The sequence below is a fragment of the Electrophorus electricus genome, chromosome 16 (assembly GCF_013358815.1).
Source record: "Electrophorus electricus isolate fEleEle1 chromosome 16, fEleEle1.pri, whole genome shotgun sequence".
Classification (NCBI taxonomy): domain Eukaryota; kingdom Metazoa; phylum Chordata; class Actinopteri; order Gymnotiformes; family Gymnotidae; genus Electrophorus; species Electrophorus electricus.
In genome coordinates, this window is record NC_049550.1 from 9,106,376 (window position 1) to 9,122,845 (window position 16,470).

Sequence of the window (16,470 nt, forward strand, 5' to 3'; positions counted from 1 at the left end):
GTACTCGATGCCTTCGTGTTATAGCCTACTACCCTTGTTTGCCTTTATGTACTTTATCATGTGTTCCCATAATCTCTGTATCGTTAACATGACCCTGGACTGCTCTGACGACTGAATTTGGATTTGCTCCTAGTAAATCTCGCTCTTCTCCGTATTTGCGTCCGCCTCCTTGCCGCTCACCGTTACATTGGCATTGGTCAGTGTTCTTGAACAGAATGGCACTGGCTTTAGCTTTGCGTCATGTCTTTGCAATAGAATGCTGAGAGGACCCTAAATGTGGGCATCATGACCACAGTGAGTTTCACTGGGTCAGAGAACTCCAAGACTTGTGCTCTGACTCCAACAACTCCAACAATTCCAAGATACTTGTTTTAACATTTGTAAAGGCATTTCCCCTTCACATTGAGATCTCAGCTACCTGTTCAGAAACTGCACTAAACACTGGAGAGGTTTGGCATGTATCGTCCAATATAGTTCACCATTCATTGAGGGTTTTTAGGCAACTCCATGCTCATTTTGGCTGCTACCCTCTCTCCACGTTTTGTGCAATGCTGTGCCTAGTCACTTGTATCATGAAACTGGGAAGCCAATCTGCCATTGAACTTTATTGAGCTTTGAGACTAAAGCCTGAATGGTCTACATCACCTTCTGAAGCCTGGATGGTCTCCAAATACCTTCTGAAGCTTTATGTAATTTCTTTCTTGTGTTTTGTCAAACACAAGGATGTTGTCTATGTAGAAACACAAGAATGTCATCCATGTAGACAATTGGGCCTTCATATTAGCACAGCAGCTCTGACATTTGTCACTGACATATTTCTGGGGCTGACATAATTCTGTCATCCCCAGAAATATTACTGAATAAGCACAACCAATGCACATGATATTTGATGTGGCCATTACCAGTCTAGTCCTGCTTTGAAAGACTCAGTTAAAATGAGCTATGCTGTTAATCTACGGCCTCCATCTAGTAGGAAAAATCAAAACAGCATCTCCTTTCACAGATCAATTGCTACATCTTAATCTAGGGAGGAGAAAAATCGCGGTCACTGCATGGTAGTGAGAGTAGGATAACAATAATACAATAATACTGAGTGATTTAAAAAGATTTAGTTCTAGTCTGATTAACTAAAAAAATATTATTCCAGAGGAATATTTTAACATTGTTTATAAAGTCTTTCTCAAGATTAGTCAACATGAATGAGCAAGATGGCTTTAATCCTCCAGAGGAAGATCAGTGGAATCAATAATGATGAAAGAAAGAAAGGAACTTGTGTTGGAGAGAAAGAAAAAGCATAAAGTCTTGTAACACAGCAAATGTACTTTCATGCTTCTGAGAACTGTTCTGCTACTTGAGAGTTTGGAGGGTTTTTTGCTTCAGTTAGGGTTTCTGCTGGATTCAGAGGTTAAAGTTAAGCACTTAAAGGCTGCCTGGTTTCATCTAGGAAGTGTTTTTAAAGTATCCGCTTTTAGGCAGCTCTTGTGTGCTATGACACAACTTCCTATAAATACTGTAACAACTTCTACAGAGCAGAACAGACACTGTCTGTCTATAACATCTCCGATTCTCTATGACACATTGTCTGTGGCTGGAAGACATTCTTCTACCTAAGGGCACAGTAAAAGGGCTCGTTTGTTTGTAAATTATCACTGACTGGGACAACAATATGTTTTCCTCATGGTCTGGAGTGTTCTTTTTTCTGCTGTGCTTCTGTAATAAGACTCAAGGTATGACGATTGCTCTTTTTGTGACATATAATCATTGATTTTGGTCATTTTGGTCTTCTAACATAGTAAAATAATGGTTGAATTGCGAAATCACAGTCTATTGGCTGCAACTGGAATATATATATTTTTTGTTTTTTGTGAACCGGGTAAGCTTTGAGAGCTGAATCCAATCCTTTTGATCAGACGTACACACTGTCCTGGGTTTGAATTTACACAGATATGTGTTAAGGATCAACAATCAACCACTGGGTGAGGGGGGAGGTCTACCCTACCCACACCATTGGAGATAGTAGCTCTCTTTCTGTGATAACCAGATATAACCCTCTTATTTAAGAAGACTTTTGCTTAAATGTGTTATTATATATAGTTCACAGATTCTAGCTGCGCTAATTACCTCAGGGATTTCACAGTGAATGCAGGCAACACATAGATTTATGAAGAATAATTAGTTTATTTGCATATACAACTGGCCAACAGGGAGATCAGTAGCAGTTTATGAGCAGTTTATGAGGAAAGTCTCTTGTGATTTCTAAACTAATCTGACTCTTTACACAATTCTGGGTGGAGGTGTTATGGATAGATAAAAAACTGGACCCCAGATAGTCTAGACAGTTGATGATGATTCATTAGAAACAAAGTAGTGTCTCTTTATTCCAAATGGTGGAATTACAATGAGAAGACATCCTGCTTGAATATGAATAGAGCAGGGAAAATACAGAATCTAAAATACATATGCAGTTATGTGCAAAATAATAGCAGTGTGTTTACAGCTGAGAAAAAGTAAAAAAATAATGGGCTTTTAAAAAAAATAGTGTCTTCATTTTCACTTACAAACTCGAATATTTACAGTATAAACTGAAAGTGGTTTACATATTTAGCTTTTCTGTTGATCACTGAACTAATATTTAGTTGTATAACCTTTATTTCTGATAAGTGCTTTACATCTGTGTGGCATGTGGATGTTAGTCAACTAACATCTGACGCCTGCAAACAGACATTCCAACCCAAGATAACTGGACTACATTCCACAGTTCTTCTGCATTCTTGGGTTTTGCATCAAAAACAGCATTTTTAATGTCACTCCACAAATTCTCAATCGGATTGGGGTCTGGCCACTTCATAACATTGGTCTTGTTGGTCTGGAACAAGGATGTTACCTGCTTGCTGGTGTGTTTGGGGTTGTTGTCCTGCTGAAACGCCCATGGTTGCACCTCCATGTTTTACAGTCTTCACAGTGTACTGTGGCTTGAATTCAGTGTTTATGGGTCGTTTCACAAACTGTCTGTGGCTTTAAGACCCAATAAGAACAATCTTGCTCTCATCTGTCCATAGAATGTTGCACCATTTCTCTTTAGGCCAGTCAATGTGTTTTTTGGCAAACTATAAAATTTTCAACACGTCTTTTTTTCAGCAATGGTACTTTATGAGGGTTTCTTGCAAATAGTTTGGCTTCACATAGGCATCTTCTGATTGTTACAGTACTCACAGGTAACTGAAAATCTTCTTTGATTTCCCTGGAGCTGATCATTGGATGCTTTTTTGCCATTCTTGTTATTCTATGATCTACACGGATGGTAGTATTTCTATCGTACCACATGTTTTGGGTTTTGTTTGCCATTTTAAAGCATTTGAGATTATTTTAGCTGAGCAGCCAATTATTTTCTGTACTTCTTTATATGTTTTCCCCTCTCCAATCAACTTCTTGATCAAAGTTCTTACTTCTTTGGTACAATGTCTGGAACGACCCATTTTACTCACTGAGCAAGGGCTAAAACCAGCAGGTACAACATTTGCTGTCCTCCTTCTTTAAATAAGGGCCATAAGTGAGACCTGTTTCTTCATAGAATGAATGACCTCACTAATTGAACTCCACACTGCTATTAATTTGAACTTGCCCCTTTCATTAAATGAGTCACTTACACCCAATTAGCAGCATACATGTCATGACTGTTGATTCTGTCGGTTGCCCATTACTCGGCTACACCTAGTCATGATTTTTTTCCCATGTTGTATTATCTTTTCTGCCAAAATCAGTAATTAAATACATTTGTGATGTTAGACTCCTATTTTTTTTGCACATAACTGTATATATACATGTATGTACATATATACAAATACTTTGTATATAATATATACATGTAGCTTTTAATAGCTTTTATAGCTTTTATTTTGCTTTATAAATGGGCTGTTGTCAAGCTTGTGTCAGTTCTGGAACTTTCTAACCTGACTAAGTAAAGCCAAAAAAAACAAACAACCCAACAAAAAAAAAAAACCTTGTCTTTAGTCAGGAAAAAATGTCAACTTAGCCTAACATCATGTCTGTGGTGTTTTCTCTTTCCTGCAGTTATCGGCTCCATCTCAGTGGAAAACAAAACGAGCGTGGCACTGGCTGGAGAAACACTCCACTATAGTATCTTGTTCAACGTCCCAGCAAACAAGAGCAGCAATGTGCGTTGCTTCCGAGACAGGGATAAAGTGGGAAATTGGTCCGTTAAGAGTAACATCACTAAGAGGGTAAAACTATGGGTAAACATCACCATGCTGAACAGCTCCGACTCTGGAGAGTACTGCTTCCACTATGGGGACCAGGTGAACTGTTCTGTGGTCCTTGTACGAAGTGAGTGGGGGAGAGGATCATGTAAAGCCAAACGAGTCCAGTTTTGTTCCCTGAGAATGGTTTTGAGTTCAGTTTTGGTCCTTGGGTCAAATTCAGGAAAATGAAGCGGTGCCTAAAATTTCAGACAGAAATGTTATTAGTAGGTCGTATGTCATTAAAGTCTCGAGTGTTAGATGATCAAGTCTGCATGGTACAGTTTACGCACTGCGCAACAGAAAGTTGTGTCTTATGACACATTGGAAAGTAGCTGCCGGCGTAGATTGAGCAACATAAAGCTGTTGAAAGTTGAACCACCATCAAGGAGTCTGAAATATCTGACAGTTATCTGTCTCCTGGTCTGTTCTATGTGCTTCTCTACTTCTTTCACTGTTTCTCATACTCTCTCACTCTCCTTCACTCTCAGATGTGGGTTATTTAGAGCCATATAAGGTCTTAGAGAGTGACGTCATCTCCTTGCTGGTGCTTAACACTCTCCTGCTTCTCTTCAGTGTCTTCGGATCAGTCTATGTCTTCAAATGGCACAAGGTGATACGGAAGAGCAGCGATGACCACTGAACTAAGATCATTTTATCTGACCTCTGACCACTTTGCCACCTAACTGTTTTACTACAGCGTTTTTGAACGATATTAATTTGTTAATGGCGGTGTTCATTTTGACTGATGCTTTTTATTTAGGATTACCCTCCATCTGAAAAAGGTGGAGAGGGAACAAAACAAAGGAAAAGGGAGAGTAACACAGGCATGAGGGACGAGGTTCCCTCCTCTGACTCATTGTACATGGTGAGCCGGTGTTTCACTTTATTTTTTCATCGTTTAGAAGTTCTTCCTCACTAGTAAGTTCAAATATGAAATATTGTGATGAATGTCATATGAATTTTTCATCACTCACAGTCAAACTGTCATATCTAACCATGTAGGGAAGTACACTTACTATCATTTCTTTATTTGCAATTCCTGAAACTGAGTTTCCATTTTCGAAATAGCTGATTCAACACTTAAAATTCATTTTGCCGAGTAGTTTGTTTTCCCTCCAAAATTCCCTCAAAATATTTTATGTAGCACATTAGCTGTGGACAGGGAAGGCTCAAAATACAAACTATGATTCTTATGTCAGGATTCTTATGTCATGAAATAATGTATTTAAAAAATGGCACAAAATAATAATGTATATGGCCAATCCAAATTAGGGTTCTGATGAGGTCAGTGTAATGCACATTAGGGTTAGAGTCAACTTGGGGTTATCCAAGTTTGGTTTGGTTGCTCTTGATTTCAAATGAAATATCTTATTCTGTTACACATATGAATGAAGGTTTTACCTTTAAGATTGTCCAGCCACAGCTTGTGAATATTTTTAGATTGCATTCATAGAGAAAATATTTAACTTCTATTTCATAAATTTGTTTGCCCATAAAATGTATTAAGTAAGCACTGCAACAGTACAAAGTCTGCAAATTTAGCTCCCTAGACAAATGTTTATTATATAAGCAGCAAAAACACTTCTGCTGTTTTGCAGTACATGCCCATACATGCCCATACGGATGCCTATATAAAAGGTAGTCACAAACTCTATAAGAATCACATATGGGATGTACAATAAGTGAAAAATAAGTATGTGGTACAGAACCATTATGTATGTTTTGTACTAAAGTGGAATCATTATAAGTCTTTAATGTTCATGGTACTTCATTTTTAAAATATTTATAGAGTATATGATTTATATGTGTCAAATATAAAGTTGTAAGTCTATGAAGGGGGGCATAAATGAAAATGATTGTATTATATATGAAATAGGTCATATTTTTCATATAACAAAGTGCTTATAAATTTATGACCCAATATGATTGTTTCAGACCCCATGTGGTTGAGGATTTTGAAGTTGAGTTTCAGCTTCAAAACCATCTGACAATCAGGGTTGAAATTTGAATCATTAATTTACATCCTCCGTCCTTCCCCTCTTTCTCTCGTGCACTCTCAGTCACTGGAACCCAGACCGGTCTCCATTTATGACGTGCTGAATGTTGACGAAACCAGAAGAAAAAGCGCAGAAAGAGTTAAATCAAAGGAACCGGTTAGTCTGAATCTAAAGTCAGCATTAGTAAGCAAACTTCAGAATGGGGTTGTAATGGTACATTGTGCTAAATGCTGTGATATACATTCCTGCATGTTTCACTTTCAGGCCAAGACATCTCAAGAGGAGCAAGGGATATTTGAATCTGTCTACGAAAACCTGTGATACAAACAAATATTTGTATATACCATGCAGTAGATATGCTCAGGCTATGTAGGCTTTAAAACTGTGTACATTTTCTCCTGCTGTGTATATTTTCTTAGGATTATTTCTGTTTCATCTGATTTTGTTTCACCAAACAGTAAAACATGTTTTCAACATGAATGATATACAAATACTTCTTTATCATCTTACTGTCTAAGTAAAGGTACTTTAAGATATTTTCGTATTACAATGACCGGATAGTTTTGAGTTCATGTGCCCTGTATGCTACTTACGTTGATCCCGCCTATTTATATCTTAACCAATCGAATTATAGCAGTGCTTTCGGGTAGCCAATAGCGTCAGGCTGAATTACTGTCGGGGTAGCCAATGGCGTCCGCCTGAATTAGTACCGACATTAACGGCTTCTCGTGCACCAACAATGTCCGCAGAAGGAGATTTTTTGATGCGCTATCGAGCAGTGTCAAACAAGCTTAAAAAGTAAGGTTCTCTATTATTATTATTATTATTATTATTATTATTTTAGTTTACTATTAACTATCTAATCATTTTTATAGCTTGTAAGTTATTATAACATTACTACCAACGTTTAATAAAACAAGTAATAATTTATCGCCAGCTTGCTAAGTTGATTCTTAGCTGACATGCTAACGCTGACATAAACACTAACACTGAACAGATAGTTAAGCAACAGTAACGAACTACTCGCGTGGTCTTTGTTTAAATTGGTGTAGCTTTTTAGCTACTTTTCTGTGGTTTAGCTAACGTTAGCTAGTTTGACGACAGACTAGCTACCTAGCATTGGTTGGTAGGTTACTCATGCAATCAGGTAGAAAAATAGCATTCGGTTTTTATTTATTAGTATTTATTATATTCTATTTTATACCCTCCGAAAAGACGTTTTCTTCGGAAGCCTAACGTCGCTGAAGCAAGTGAACAATTTGGTAAGTTATACTCGTTACCTAGCCAGCTACCATAACGCTATTTATTTGAAAAATGTTAACCCTAGACGTCAACACCTAAAGCCACTGAAGTTAGATAGCGTTAGCTAGTTATGTATTTTAGGTCACGTAGTTTAACCGTACATACGCTCTGGTCACCTAGAGTGAACTAATCATCTTATGATTTTGCCCTCTGCAGGTCAGTTAGCTAAAGAGCTGAAACAGCAGGACTGTCTTCAGTATGCAGCCTTCTGTAATCTGGCTATGGCTCGGTAGGTACTCCTTTGGTCTTTTTTAACATCCAGGTATGTAGTTATTGTATATGTATTTTTGGCAAGGTGCTTGGTGAATAGACCAAAAAGTATGCTCTGCTGTTATGTCATATCCTATGTAGAAGTATGTCTAAATGTTGGGTTTATTAAGAAAGCATACTGTGCTGTTACAAGAGTCACTGTCTTTTTCCCTAGGTGTGAACAGACACTTTTCAATGCCCCAGGGGAGGCGTTAGCTCTCACTGATGCTGCCAGACTATTCCTAGCCTCAGAGCAGGAGAACCGGGCACTGCAAGCCCCAGGCTTTGATGAGCACCTGCAGGCCGCCCTCAACTGCTACAGCTTTGCCATTAAGGTACTACATTTGCTGGCAGTCACACACTGGCCTTGAAGGAGAGCTTGGTTACTGAGCACCGTTGCCATTTACACTGATGCACATGTGTATCGGTGGAAATCAGAGAGAACTCTCTATACAACTGCTCATGTGTTTTATAGGTCCATATTGAGATGAACCAGCCAGTCATGGCTGCCAGTCTCTCCCTTGAAATTGGCAAAGCTCTCAAGGTAAGAACTGTCAGCCGCAGCTAGACAGCTGTTTGAGGCTTTATGTCTTTTAATCACAGGCAGAGTTCTGGGGGTGTGTGTGTGTGTGTAGGAGATGAATAGGCCAGGAGAGGCTATAGTCCACTTTCAGAGAGCTGCAGAGCTCCAGGCTCAGTCACCAATCGAGTCCCTCTTGTCTCTGTGGGAGATGGCCTCCTGCAAAATACTGACCCGTGAGTACTGAGATGGCCAGTGGACTTCCTGCAAAACAGTGATTCATAAAGGTGGAAGTAAACAGTGCTTTTGTTGCTTTGTAGCTGTTACATTTATGGCATTTAGCTGATGCTTTTATCCAAATCGACTTAAAATTATGACTGAGAACAACTTGAGCAACTGAGAGTTAAGGGCCTTGCTCAGGGGCTGACCACGGCAACCTGGCAGTGGTGGGGCTTGAACCACTGATTATACCTTCTGATTATAGGTCAAGTACCTTAACCACTGAGCTACCACTGCTCCCAGCTTTTTAGCTTATAAAGGAACCAAAGGACAGTAAACACTTAACATCTGTTGTTTTGGCCTGTTTTGTGTTTTACTTTACTGTAATATTTCAGAAGCTGTTCTGTGGTTGCAAAAATAAGTCATGTTGTGTTCATTTGGCAGGTGATTATGACGGCGCATTGGCTGTGCTTTCAGAAATGCAGGTCATGTGTCAGGAGCGAGGGCTGCAGCTCCCTGGCTCAAACACCCCTGCCGGTGAGATCATAATGGACTCTTCCATAGCATCAGGCTTATATGAAGCACATATGTCTCTTCATGTCTATCTTAAACAGTATATTGTAGTGATGTCATAAATAGGGCTTTTGAAAGATCATAACAAATGGGACAGATGACCAAAAAATATTTGATCTTTAAAAGGCATGATTCATCACACATCAGGTGGACCAATCTATGCCTGTTCTAGACTACTGAAGGAAGCATGTTTTCATGCTGTTAGAAAATATTTCCACATCAGATATTAAGTCTCTTTATCACATAATCAGAAAATTATTCACAGATAGTTATATAATTTGGCCAATTGTGAAATACTGTTCAATTATAGAGTTTTACTTATTACGAACTATATATCCATGATAAACCTATGCATCATTGCATAGAGAACAGGAAGATGGTTTTGTATTGTCAGCATTATGTTGACAACAGTCACAGATCTGGAATCAGATAAGATTCCGATTTCATATTTAGGTGTATTTTGGGTCCAAATATACCTATTCCCAGATTGTGTGGTTTTATGTGAAAAAAAAAACCCCTGAAAACCTTTAAAGCATTATGAAACTGGTCATTTAATAAAATCTTATTGGGCTAGTCACATGACTTTTTAATTTTGATACAGACTCTGAAATAGTGTGTTGAAATGGTGCACTTCAAATGAATACTCATTTTTTTAAATCTGCATGATATTAGGAATATATTTATATAGACAGTATTTATGAATACATTTATATAGGCAGTAATGCAATAGAGATGTTCCAAACAGTACCAAATTGGAGGGCTTTCAGAATGCTGTGTCTATTAGATGTTCCATACACGTTTTTGCCATAAACTACCCAAAATAGTACTGTACTACAAACTGGTATTGTAGTTATTTGACACTTTTCTTTTCTTTTTTTTTTTTTTACCCCTTCAGGTGCATTTATGGACATAGTAGCAAAATGTGAGATCTCCAGAGTACTCCTGCTCATGCTTCTTGAGGTAGGCCCAAATATCTACGATGTTTTTGTATGTTGTGATAAAGTCAGGACAGGTCACTAAAAACTCTTAGATAAATGTTGTGTAAACTATTTCCTTCAAACTGTTATGTCATTGCTAATGATCTCATTTAGAAAATTGAGAGGCAGAAGCATCGTCTTATCTTAATCAGCATACCCATCATGACTAATGCAGTGAACTCTGAGTGTGAGTCAGCGGCACTGGAATTTAAGGAAGCAAGAATAGTTGGTTTGCATGCAAAGTGAAAGGCAGGCCATAAAACCATGCAACTGGTTTATTTTGGTTTACTTGATTGGCCAAAAAAAAACTGCTGTCTTGCATTTAAAACTCACTGCCCAATCCCAGTGGAGTGGAGTAATGGCCAAACTATACCTCTGCATCTGCAAATCTGCATACTTGGGTGGTCAGCGTGCACAGGTGTCTGCTGACATACTTGCACATAACATTAGCATGCACACTAGGGGGCAGTATTTAATTCGGTTCCCCTTTTTGTCTCTTGTCCCGTACCCTGCCGTTTCTGGATGCGCTGCTGTACTCAGCCAGTCAGCGGTGGTTTGTTGCACACAACATGCTGCTGAGATTTTCAAGGTGTTCACAATTACCCATAAACCCCTCCTCTGCAACTCTGCAGATGCATTGCCATGCATCTTGGCAGAAGTGAAAAACAAGCCTTGATGTGTTGATGTGGTCAGGGTCCTGTTTAACTCAGTTTGTGTGCTTCAGCCCCCACCGCAGAAGCTACTGCCAGAACATGCCCAGACGCTGGAGCGGTATGCCTGGGAGTCTTTCGACTCGCACAGCCAAGGTCAGCGTGGAAGTTGGCTTTTCAGCTTCAGAGACACTGACTGATATTTTAATCACCTTGGGTTGGGTAGCAGAGGTGATGGAATGACTGTAGCTCATAATGTTTTTGTTTCATTGCTAGAAGTAAACCTTGTTTTGTCTTTTCAGTGAACTTCCTCCCCGAGGATGTCTTCCTCCTGCTGCAGTCTGTGGTGGTAAATTCCTTTCATGTCAGCTGATGTTTTATGCAGTCTTATACATATTCATGAATAGACAGAAGCAGTTCATTTTAGATTGCTGCTGTTTCTCTGAGTTGTTTTATACTTTGATCACTGCTACTTGCAGGGTGATATATCTGTTGAAAAATTAACCATGCCCATGGCATGCTTTGGGTTTGCGTGAAGAATGTGACTTCGGTTTTGCAGATGGCATGTCAGGAAAAAGACACAGAATCTCTCAAGTCTCTCCAGACAGAACTATGGTGAGTTATCTCTGCTTGATTAGACTAATCTTCTTGTCTCACTCAAAGATGGTGATGAGTGTGAAATGCAAATCATAATGCATTTTCTTTAATTCTTTAATGAATGAGCAAAACAGGACATCAGGAAAAATAACATGTCAGAACTTAATTTTATCCATTAAGATGTATTTGGATAGTAATACAATGACATTACTGTTTAATATTGTTTTTCCTACTCAGTTGATCTTGATTTTTTTAGATACAGACAGGAATCATTTCTTTTTTATTTAGAGATTAGTGAAATAAGAAATTGGTATTTTTAATTATAAGACGGTGATATTGGTGCACACCATGACCAGTGTGCTGAACTATCAAGAAAAATATCAAGTTTAATTCCAGGTTGACGGAACTGTTTTAGAAGGCAGCCTACAGCTAATGTCTCTTTCCCCCTTCATATCAACTCTTTCTCTTCCTAACTCTTTTGTTTTTGTACTCGCACTCTCCCTCTATCCATTTTCTGTCCAATATATATTCAGGCCTCTTCTCTCTGCAGAGCAGAATCACCTCCTCCATCTAGTTGTCCAGGAGAGAATCACCCCCTCTGGTCAGGGGGTTTAGTTCAGTCCTGCACACCCCCATGAAATTTTGCTCAGTGAAACATTCCTCTTCCAGTTCCTGCTGTATTATGTAGGGATTCTTACAGAAGGTCAGTGGTTGCACATGTAAGGTTACATAGCTATATGTGACTGGAGATTGGTTAAAGAACGTTTTGTGATGCATTTAAAATGACATGTCAAAAATACTAATGTAGAGATGTAGATTCTTAAAATGGCTGCCATGGCATATGACCCTTTATAATTTGTCCTCCATTTGGATTTTATGGAAATTATTAATTCTGAATTGTGAAAGTTGAATAAAGGCTTTTATTGTTTTAAATTGTTGTATTTTGCTGTAAATAAAGTGAAGAAGTTACTGTGTTAAGATTTTTATTTGTGTGATTATTGAAATGAAGGTGTTTCTTTACACTGATTTGGCATTACAATAGAACTTTTTTTCCATACAACTTGCACTGTGAGCACCATATACTATTATGAAATATATTACCATTCCTAAACTTTCATAACAGCAGTGCTCTTTAACGTAGGTGAAGGGACTGTAGTGCCCTACCTATGAAGATCTTCTCAGGTCAAGATCATCCTTGCTAAGTAGGTTGACAAACCTTTTCTATACAGGGTGATAAAAGTGTACAGTTTACAACAAGGCATTAGAAAGTCTGCAAAGCCACAGTGATCTTGTATTCTAACCGTGTTTACTAGTCACACTTAAGTGATACAGCACCAGACTGTAAAATACATACAGAAATGACTCATCTTAAACTTGGTCCTGAGCCCAGACTGAGGTGTCTCTAGATAATAATATTAATTTAAAAAGCAGTCAAATGAATAACAAAAATATAAATGCATCCAAGCAGAAGCCACTGCAGACAATGAGAAAAACTATGCAAAGGAACACAATCAAGGTAAACGTAAACATCACAATACCATGTGACTGATGTATAAGTAATTGGTGGAAATGTTCTAGGAGATCTTTGCATTCTTGAACTATATTCATATAATTTCTATATAGTATGTATATATTTACATTCATCTGTCTTTCTGTACACATCAAGTACATTTTCTTTACAATTTGATTTGCTTAACATGGATCTCACATTACTCCGTTCACATTCCATTCACTCTACCACTAAAGAGCACTATTGAATTTAAAAAATGGCAAGTTTTAGTTAACCGAGTTGTCTTTTACTCTTAGTTGTCTTTCCCCGAGGAAATATTCAAATGAATCAGAAATACATCAGACTAAGACCACTTTATACAGATTTTTTTTCCTTTTATAGATGTTATAGACAAATGCTTAAACCCAATTAAATACTTGATTTAAATAGTAATTGATTAACTAGCCACTTAGCTGGACAAAAGTTTTAAGCTTGTGCTACAATGAGTTTAAAATAATTCAAACTCAATATTCTAGCTCATTCTTGGTGTGATAGTTAAATGCATATCTTTGCGAATATATTTCATGTTCTCCTCTATTATTCCCCATATGCCCTTGGTTAAAATGCTGGGCAGTTTTATTCACAGAGGCTATGCTAACTATGCAGTATGTGCTATTACAAGCAGACCAGAGTCCAGTTTACTAGACAGACTTAGCCTCATCCTGATTCAAAAGGTGGGTTTTAAATGGAGTTTTCATACCTCTCAGGGTCAGAAATTTCCAATGTGTGAGATTTTGGCAGGGGGTCACCAGTAAACGTTTTCATGTTCGGGGTCGGGGAGACTAATAATCAGTCTCAGTGGTGGGAGGACTCAGCCATTTAGATTTTGGTTTTTATTTGTTATTGCCACAGCAACAAATCAGATACAGTCAAAGCAATGAACCTGACTGATTATTGATTATTATGGTAGAGCATTTTAGTGATGTATGAGATTTGGTTGGTTGAGTATGAGACTTTCCCAAATGAATGTCTCACGGCCAGTGTGTGAGACCTGAGAGGTATGTCTACTGATGTGATATTTTGTTCTGGACAAGATTTAATCTTCCTTCTGGGAACCAGAGGACAATTTTCCCAATGTAGATTAAACCTAGGCCAATAATTGTATTTCTTTATTAAATTTCATTTTAGTCAAGAACTATGCAAAAATTAACACTTAATCCAAAACAATTATGTAGATTAAAAAAATATAAGATGTTGGGTACTTGTTAGCTTCATTTTGTTTGCTAATCAGCTCTTCCTAGCTTTTGTTCACATTTAGCAACATTAGCGTTTTTTGATCAACATATTCCTTTAATTGGTGTCATGGCTTTGGTCCATTTTTGGGGTTTAATCAACTCTCTTTCGCAGAATTATGTAGATGCCTCCCGTGAGCAGAGCCAACAGCCATCCAATCCAGGCCATGATGTAAGACCAGCCATACCAGCCATTCTCCTTTCTGTGGAAATGGTCTGTGTAGACCGACAGGGCCACCATGATGCAGAAACCTGGACAGAGGAGAAATGTTGCCAATCTCATGAAATAATGAAAAAAGACTGAGGGAGAACTATATACCGTTCCGAACTCAGCAGAACAATGAACGGGTGAAGTGGAAAGTTGTAGGAATGAGCGACAAAAGGGTAGATAAACAGACAAACGTACACGACAGGAGCTGCACGACTCCAGACATGGTAAACCTCTGTCCTTTTCCCAACGTAAAGAGTTGGAATATGAACACACACAGCGAGAGGACAGCAAAGATGCAAGCCAACACTGCAAAGCCCTGCACTGCCTGAAGGTAATCTACAAAAGATGACAGAAAGAATGGCTTAATTAGACTTTGACACTCATGAGCTTCTTGGTCTTAAATACAATGAGTGGAATAAAGGGTACTGCCAAGTTTTACAAATTTACAACATTTCTAAGTTACTAAAATTAATTTGAAAACAGATTCTTTGCTACCCTACTGAGACATGCGTTTGTTTTCGTGCACACTCACCTTTCCGATATGATGTTGGTATGTCCATGTATACCCAGACATCATCGTTTTCCTCCATCACCCATCTCCCCCACAAGTCTGTGTACATGCTCCTCGTAAACCACCAGGCCTAGAAGCACAAGAGCTCCCATCAACCATTCTGCAATGATCAATCTTTAGGCGCTCTGTCTGAAAACAACATGCAAAACGCAGAGTCTAAAATCTACAGAACTACAGAGTGGTGAAGAAAGGTTTACACGTGGACAAATAACAAACAAGAGAGGTTCCACTTACATCATCAATAGTGGCCCAAAATAAGAAGAAGATGGTAGTGAGATGAAGGAAACAAATTCCAGACAAAGCCTTCAACATACTCTTGGAGCTTGAGGTGAAGACAAGGTGGAATTTTTGACCTAAGATATATTTTTAAAAATCAGTCAGTCTATTGAGGAGTTTAGGAACACACCAAATTTAGAAATCACTCACACACAGGGGATCGGATGCCGCATGCAAACAGATAGATAGATAGATTGAGAGAGAGAGAGAGAGAGAGAGAGAAACCGACCGACCAATTTAAACAACATGCTTGACTGAACTGTCAGGTTAATATGTATACTGTTAAGGCAAACGTATCCCATAATAGTTCTGACCTATTTTTTAATGTATTGTCAGGCATACTTTAACATCTATTCCAACTACCACCTAAACGTTTTATGGCCAGTGGATTCTCATCCCATCGCCTAATGTGGACAACAATAAGAAAACACAGTTTTATCGGGTTTTGCCTTAAATCTACATTATAGTCACTATAATCACGCAGTACTTCCTTGCTGCGGTTATCATTGCGTCTCCAGATTACAGATATGTCCTGTACAAAGAAAGAATTCCAGTAACGTCACGGGATCGGATGCTGCATGCAGATTTTGAACGCACGACAAGATGAACTTCGCAGTTATACAAGAAAAATATCTGCTCTGTCGTGTTAGTTATTTGGAATCTGTATCTTATTTCTTTGAACTGCAGATTTTTGTAAACGCCGTTATTAATCGTTAACTTTTAAAACACCTTTCATGGAAAATAATGCAGGACATGCTATGTTACGCTATTGTAGGCCACATATATTAAAAGGTTACCTGCGATATTTAAGCACTGAATTAATTTCTTGTTTTGAGGATTTGTTGATCCACACCTAGGCAGATGCTCGTATCTCCGCACCTCCCCCGCTCGGTCTTCACCCCCTCCCGCACGGTTTGCTGCAATGAAAACCCCACCCATCCCACGGACTTACTTTTAAGTCCTCGCGTATCCCATATCCAGACTGGAAACTTAAAAAACAGCCCTGTCGCTCTCGGTAGATTATGATGACTTGCAAATGGTAATCTTTCATAAAATTTCCAAAAATAAAAAAGTGTAGTGTTTTGCTGAAAACGATACACTAAGCATAAAAAAATATATTGTATCCGTTGACAAGCTTTTTTAAAAATCAGAACAGACAATAGGAATTTCTTGCAGCAGATACACGCGTATTATCTGCCAGCTTCCAAACGCATCTCCGCCTCGCGTTGGTTTAACTTCACGTCCTTTTTTGATCTCATTCCATTAATATCTATGCGTCCCTGTTTAG

At 38.4% G+C, this 16,470-nt stretch overlaps 3 protein-coding genes across 5 annotated transcripts; 2 read left to right on the plus strand and 1 right to left on the minus strand.

Moving 5' to 3' along the window:
* The first annotated feature begins 1,525 nt into the window (after positions 1-1,525).
* On the plus strand, positions 1,526-6,736 carry si:ch211-243a20.4. The gene is made up of 6 exons (XM_027014842.2): positions 1,526-1,727; positions 4,072-4,344; positions 4,748-4,869; positions 5,020-5,124; positions 6,320-6,412; positions 6,521-6,736. Exons 1-6 carry the CDS (start codon positions 1,667-1,669, stop codon positions 6,575-6,577), a joined length of 711 nt encoding a protein of 236 aa, XP_026870643.2. The 5' UTR covers positions 1,526-1,666; the 3' UTR covers positions 6,578-6,736.
* Positions 6,737-6,823: 87 nt separating this feature from the next.
* zgc:101679 (uncharacterized protein LOC450058 homolog) lies at positions 6,824-12,321 on the plus strand. Of its 2 annotated transcripts, XM_027014840.2 has the most exons (12): positions 6,824-7,054; positions 7,472-7,518; positions 7,715-7,787; positions 7,983-8,142; positions 8,283-8,351; positions 8,443-8,563; positions 8,991-9,083; positions 10,015-10,079; positions 10,821-10,902; positions 11,049-11,095; positions 11,306-11,361; positions 11,877-12,321. In XM_027014840.2, exons 1-12 carry the CDS (start codon positions 6,996-6,998, stop codon positions 11,956-11,958), a joined length of 954 nt encoding a protein of 317 aa, XP_026870641.2. In that variant the 5' UTR covers positions 6,824-6,995; the 3' UTR covers positions 11,959-12,321. The 2 variants fall into 2 exon arrangements, with proteins under 2 accessions (XP_026870641.2, XP_026870642.2); XM_027014841.2 differs by lacking the exon at positions 11,877-12,321 and having other exon boundaries at positions 11,226-11,318.
* A 311-nt stretch (positions 12,322-12,632) lies between these two features.
* Positions 12,633-16,126, minus strand: emp1 (epithelial membrane protein 1). Of its 2 annotated transcripts, none has more exons than XM_027014844.2 (5): positions 15,980-16,126; positions 15,141-15,259; positions 14,868-14,976; positions 14,531-14,671; positions 12,633-14,376 (listed from the first exon to the last, which is right to left on the minus strand). In XM_027014844.2, exons 1-5 carry the CDS (start codon positions 16,119-16,121, stop codon positions 14,219-14,221), a joined length of 669 nt encoding a protein of 222 aa, XP_026870645.2. In that variant the 5' UTR covers positions 16,122-16,126; the 3' UTR covers positions 12,633-14,218. The 2 variants fall into 2 exon arrangements, with proteins under 2 accessions (XP_026870645.2, XP_026870646.2); XM_027014845.2 differs by having other exon boundaries at positions 16,036-16,056.
* Between the last annotated feature and the right edge of the window lie 344 nt (positions 16,127-16,470).

What these genes read in the sequence shown, in the direction of transcription:
- si:ch211-243a20.4 (XM_027014842.2), top strand. Translation starts at nt 1,667, where the DNA reads ATGTTTTCCTCATGGTCTGGAGTGTTCTTTTTTCTGCTGTGCTTCTGT. An exon ending in CTTCTGTAATAAGACTCAAG is followed by an intron (nt 1,728 to 4,071) that starts GTATGACGATTG and finishes TCTTTCCTGCAG; the next exon opens with TTATCGGCTCCATCTCAGTG. An exon ending in ATGTCTTCAAATGGCACAAG is followed by an intron (nt 4,870 to 5,019) that starts GTGATACGGAAG and finishes CTTTTTATTTAG; the next exon opens with GATTACCCTCCATCTGAAAA.
- zgc:101679 (XM_027014840.2), top strand. Translation starts at nt 6,996, where the DNA reads ATGTCCGCAGAAGGAGATTTTTTGATGCGCTATCGAGCAGTGTCAAAC. An exon ending in TGAAGCAAGTGAACAATTTG is followed by an intron (nt 7,519 to 7,714) that starts GTAAGTTATACT and finishes TGCCCTCTGCAG; the next exon opens with GTCAGTTAGCTAAAGAGCTG. An exon ending in CTCCTGCAAAATACTGACCC is followed by an intron (nt 8,564 to 8,990) that starts GTGAGTACTGAG and finishes TTCATTTGGCAG; the next exon opens with GTGATTATGACGGCGCATTG.
- emp1 (XM_027014844.2), bottom strand. Translation starts at nt 16,121, where the DNA reads ATGGGTGGGGTTTTCATTGCAGCAAACCGTGCGGGAGGGGGTGAAGAC. An exon ending in TCAGTGCTTAAATATCGCAG is followed by an intron (nt 15,260 to 15,979) that starts GTAACCTTTTAA and finishes AATATATCTTAG; the next exon opens with GTCAAAAATTCCACCTTGTC. An exon ending in TTTGGGCCACTATTGATGAT is followed by an intron (nt 14,977 to 15,140) that starts GTAAGTGGAACC and finishes TTGTGCTTCTAG; the next exon opens with GCCTGGTGGTTTACGAGGAG.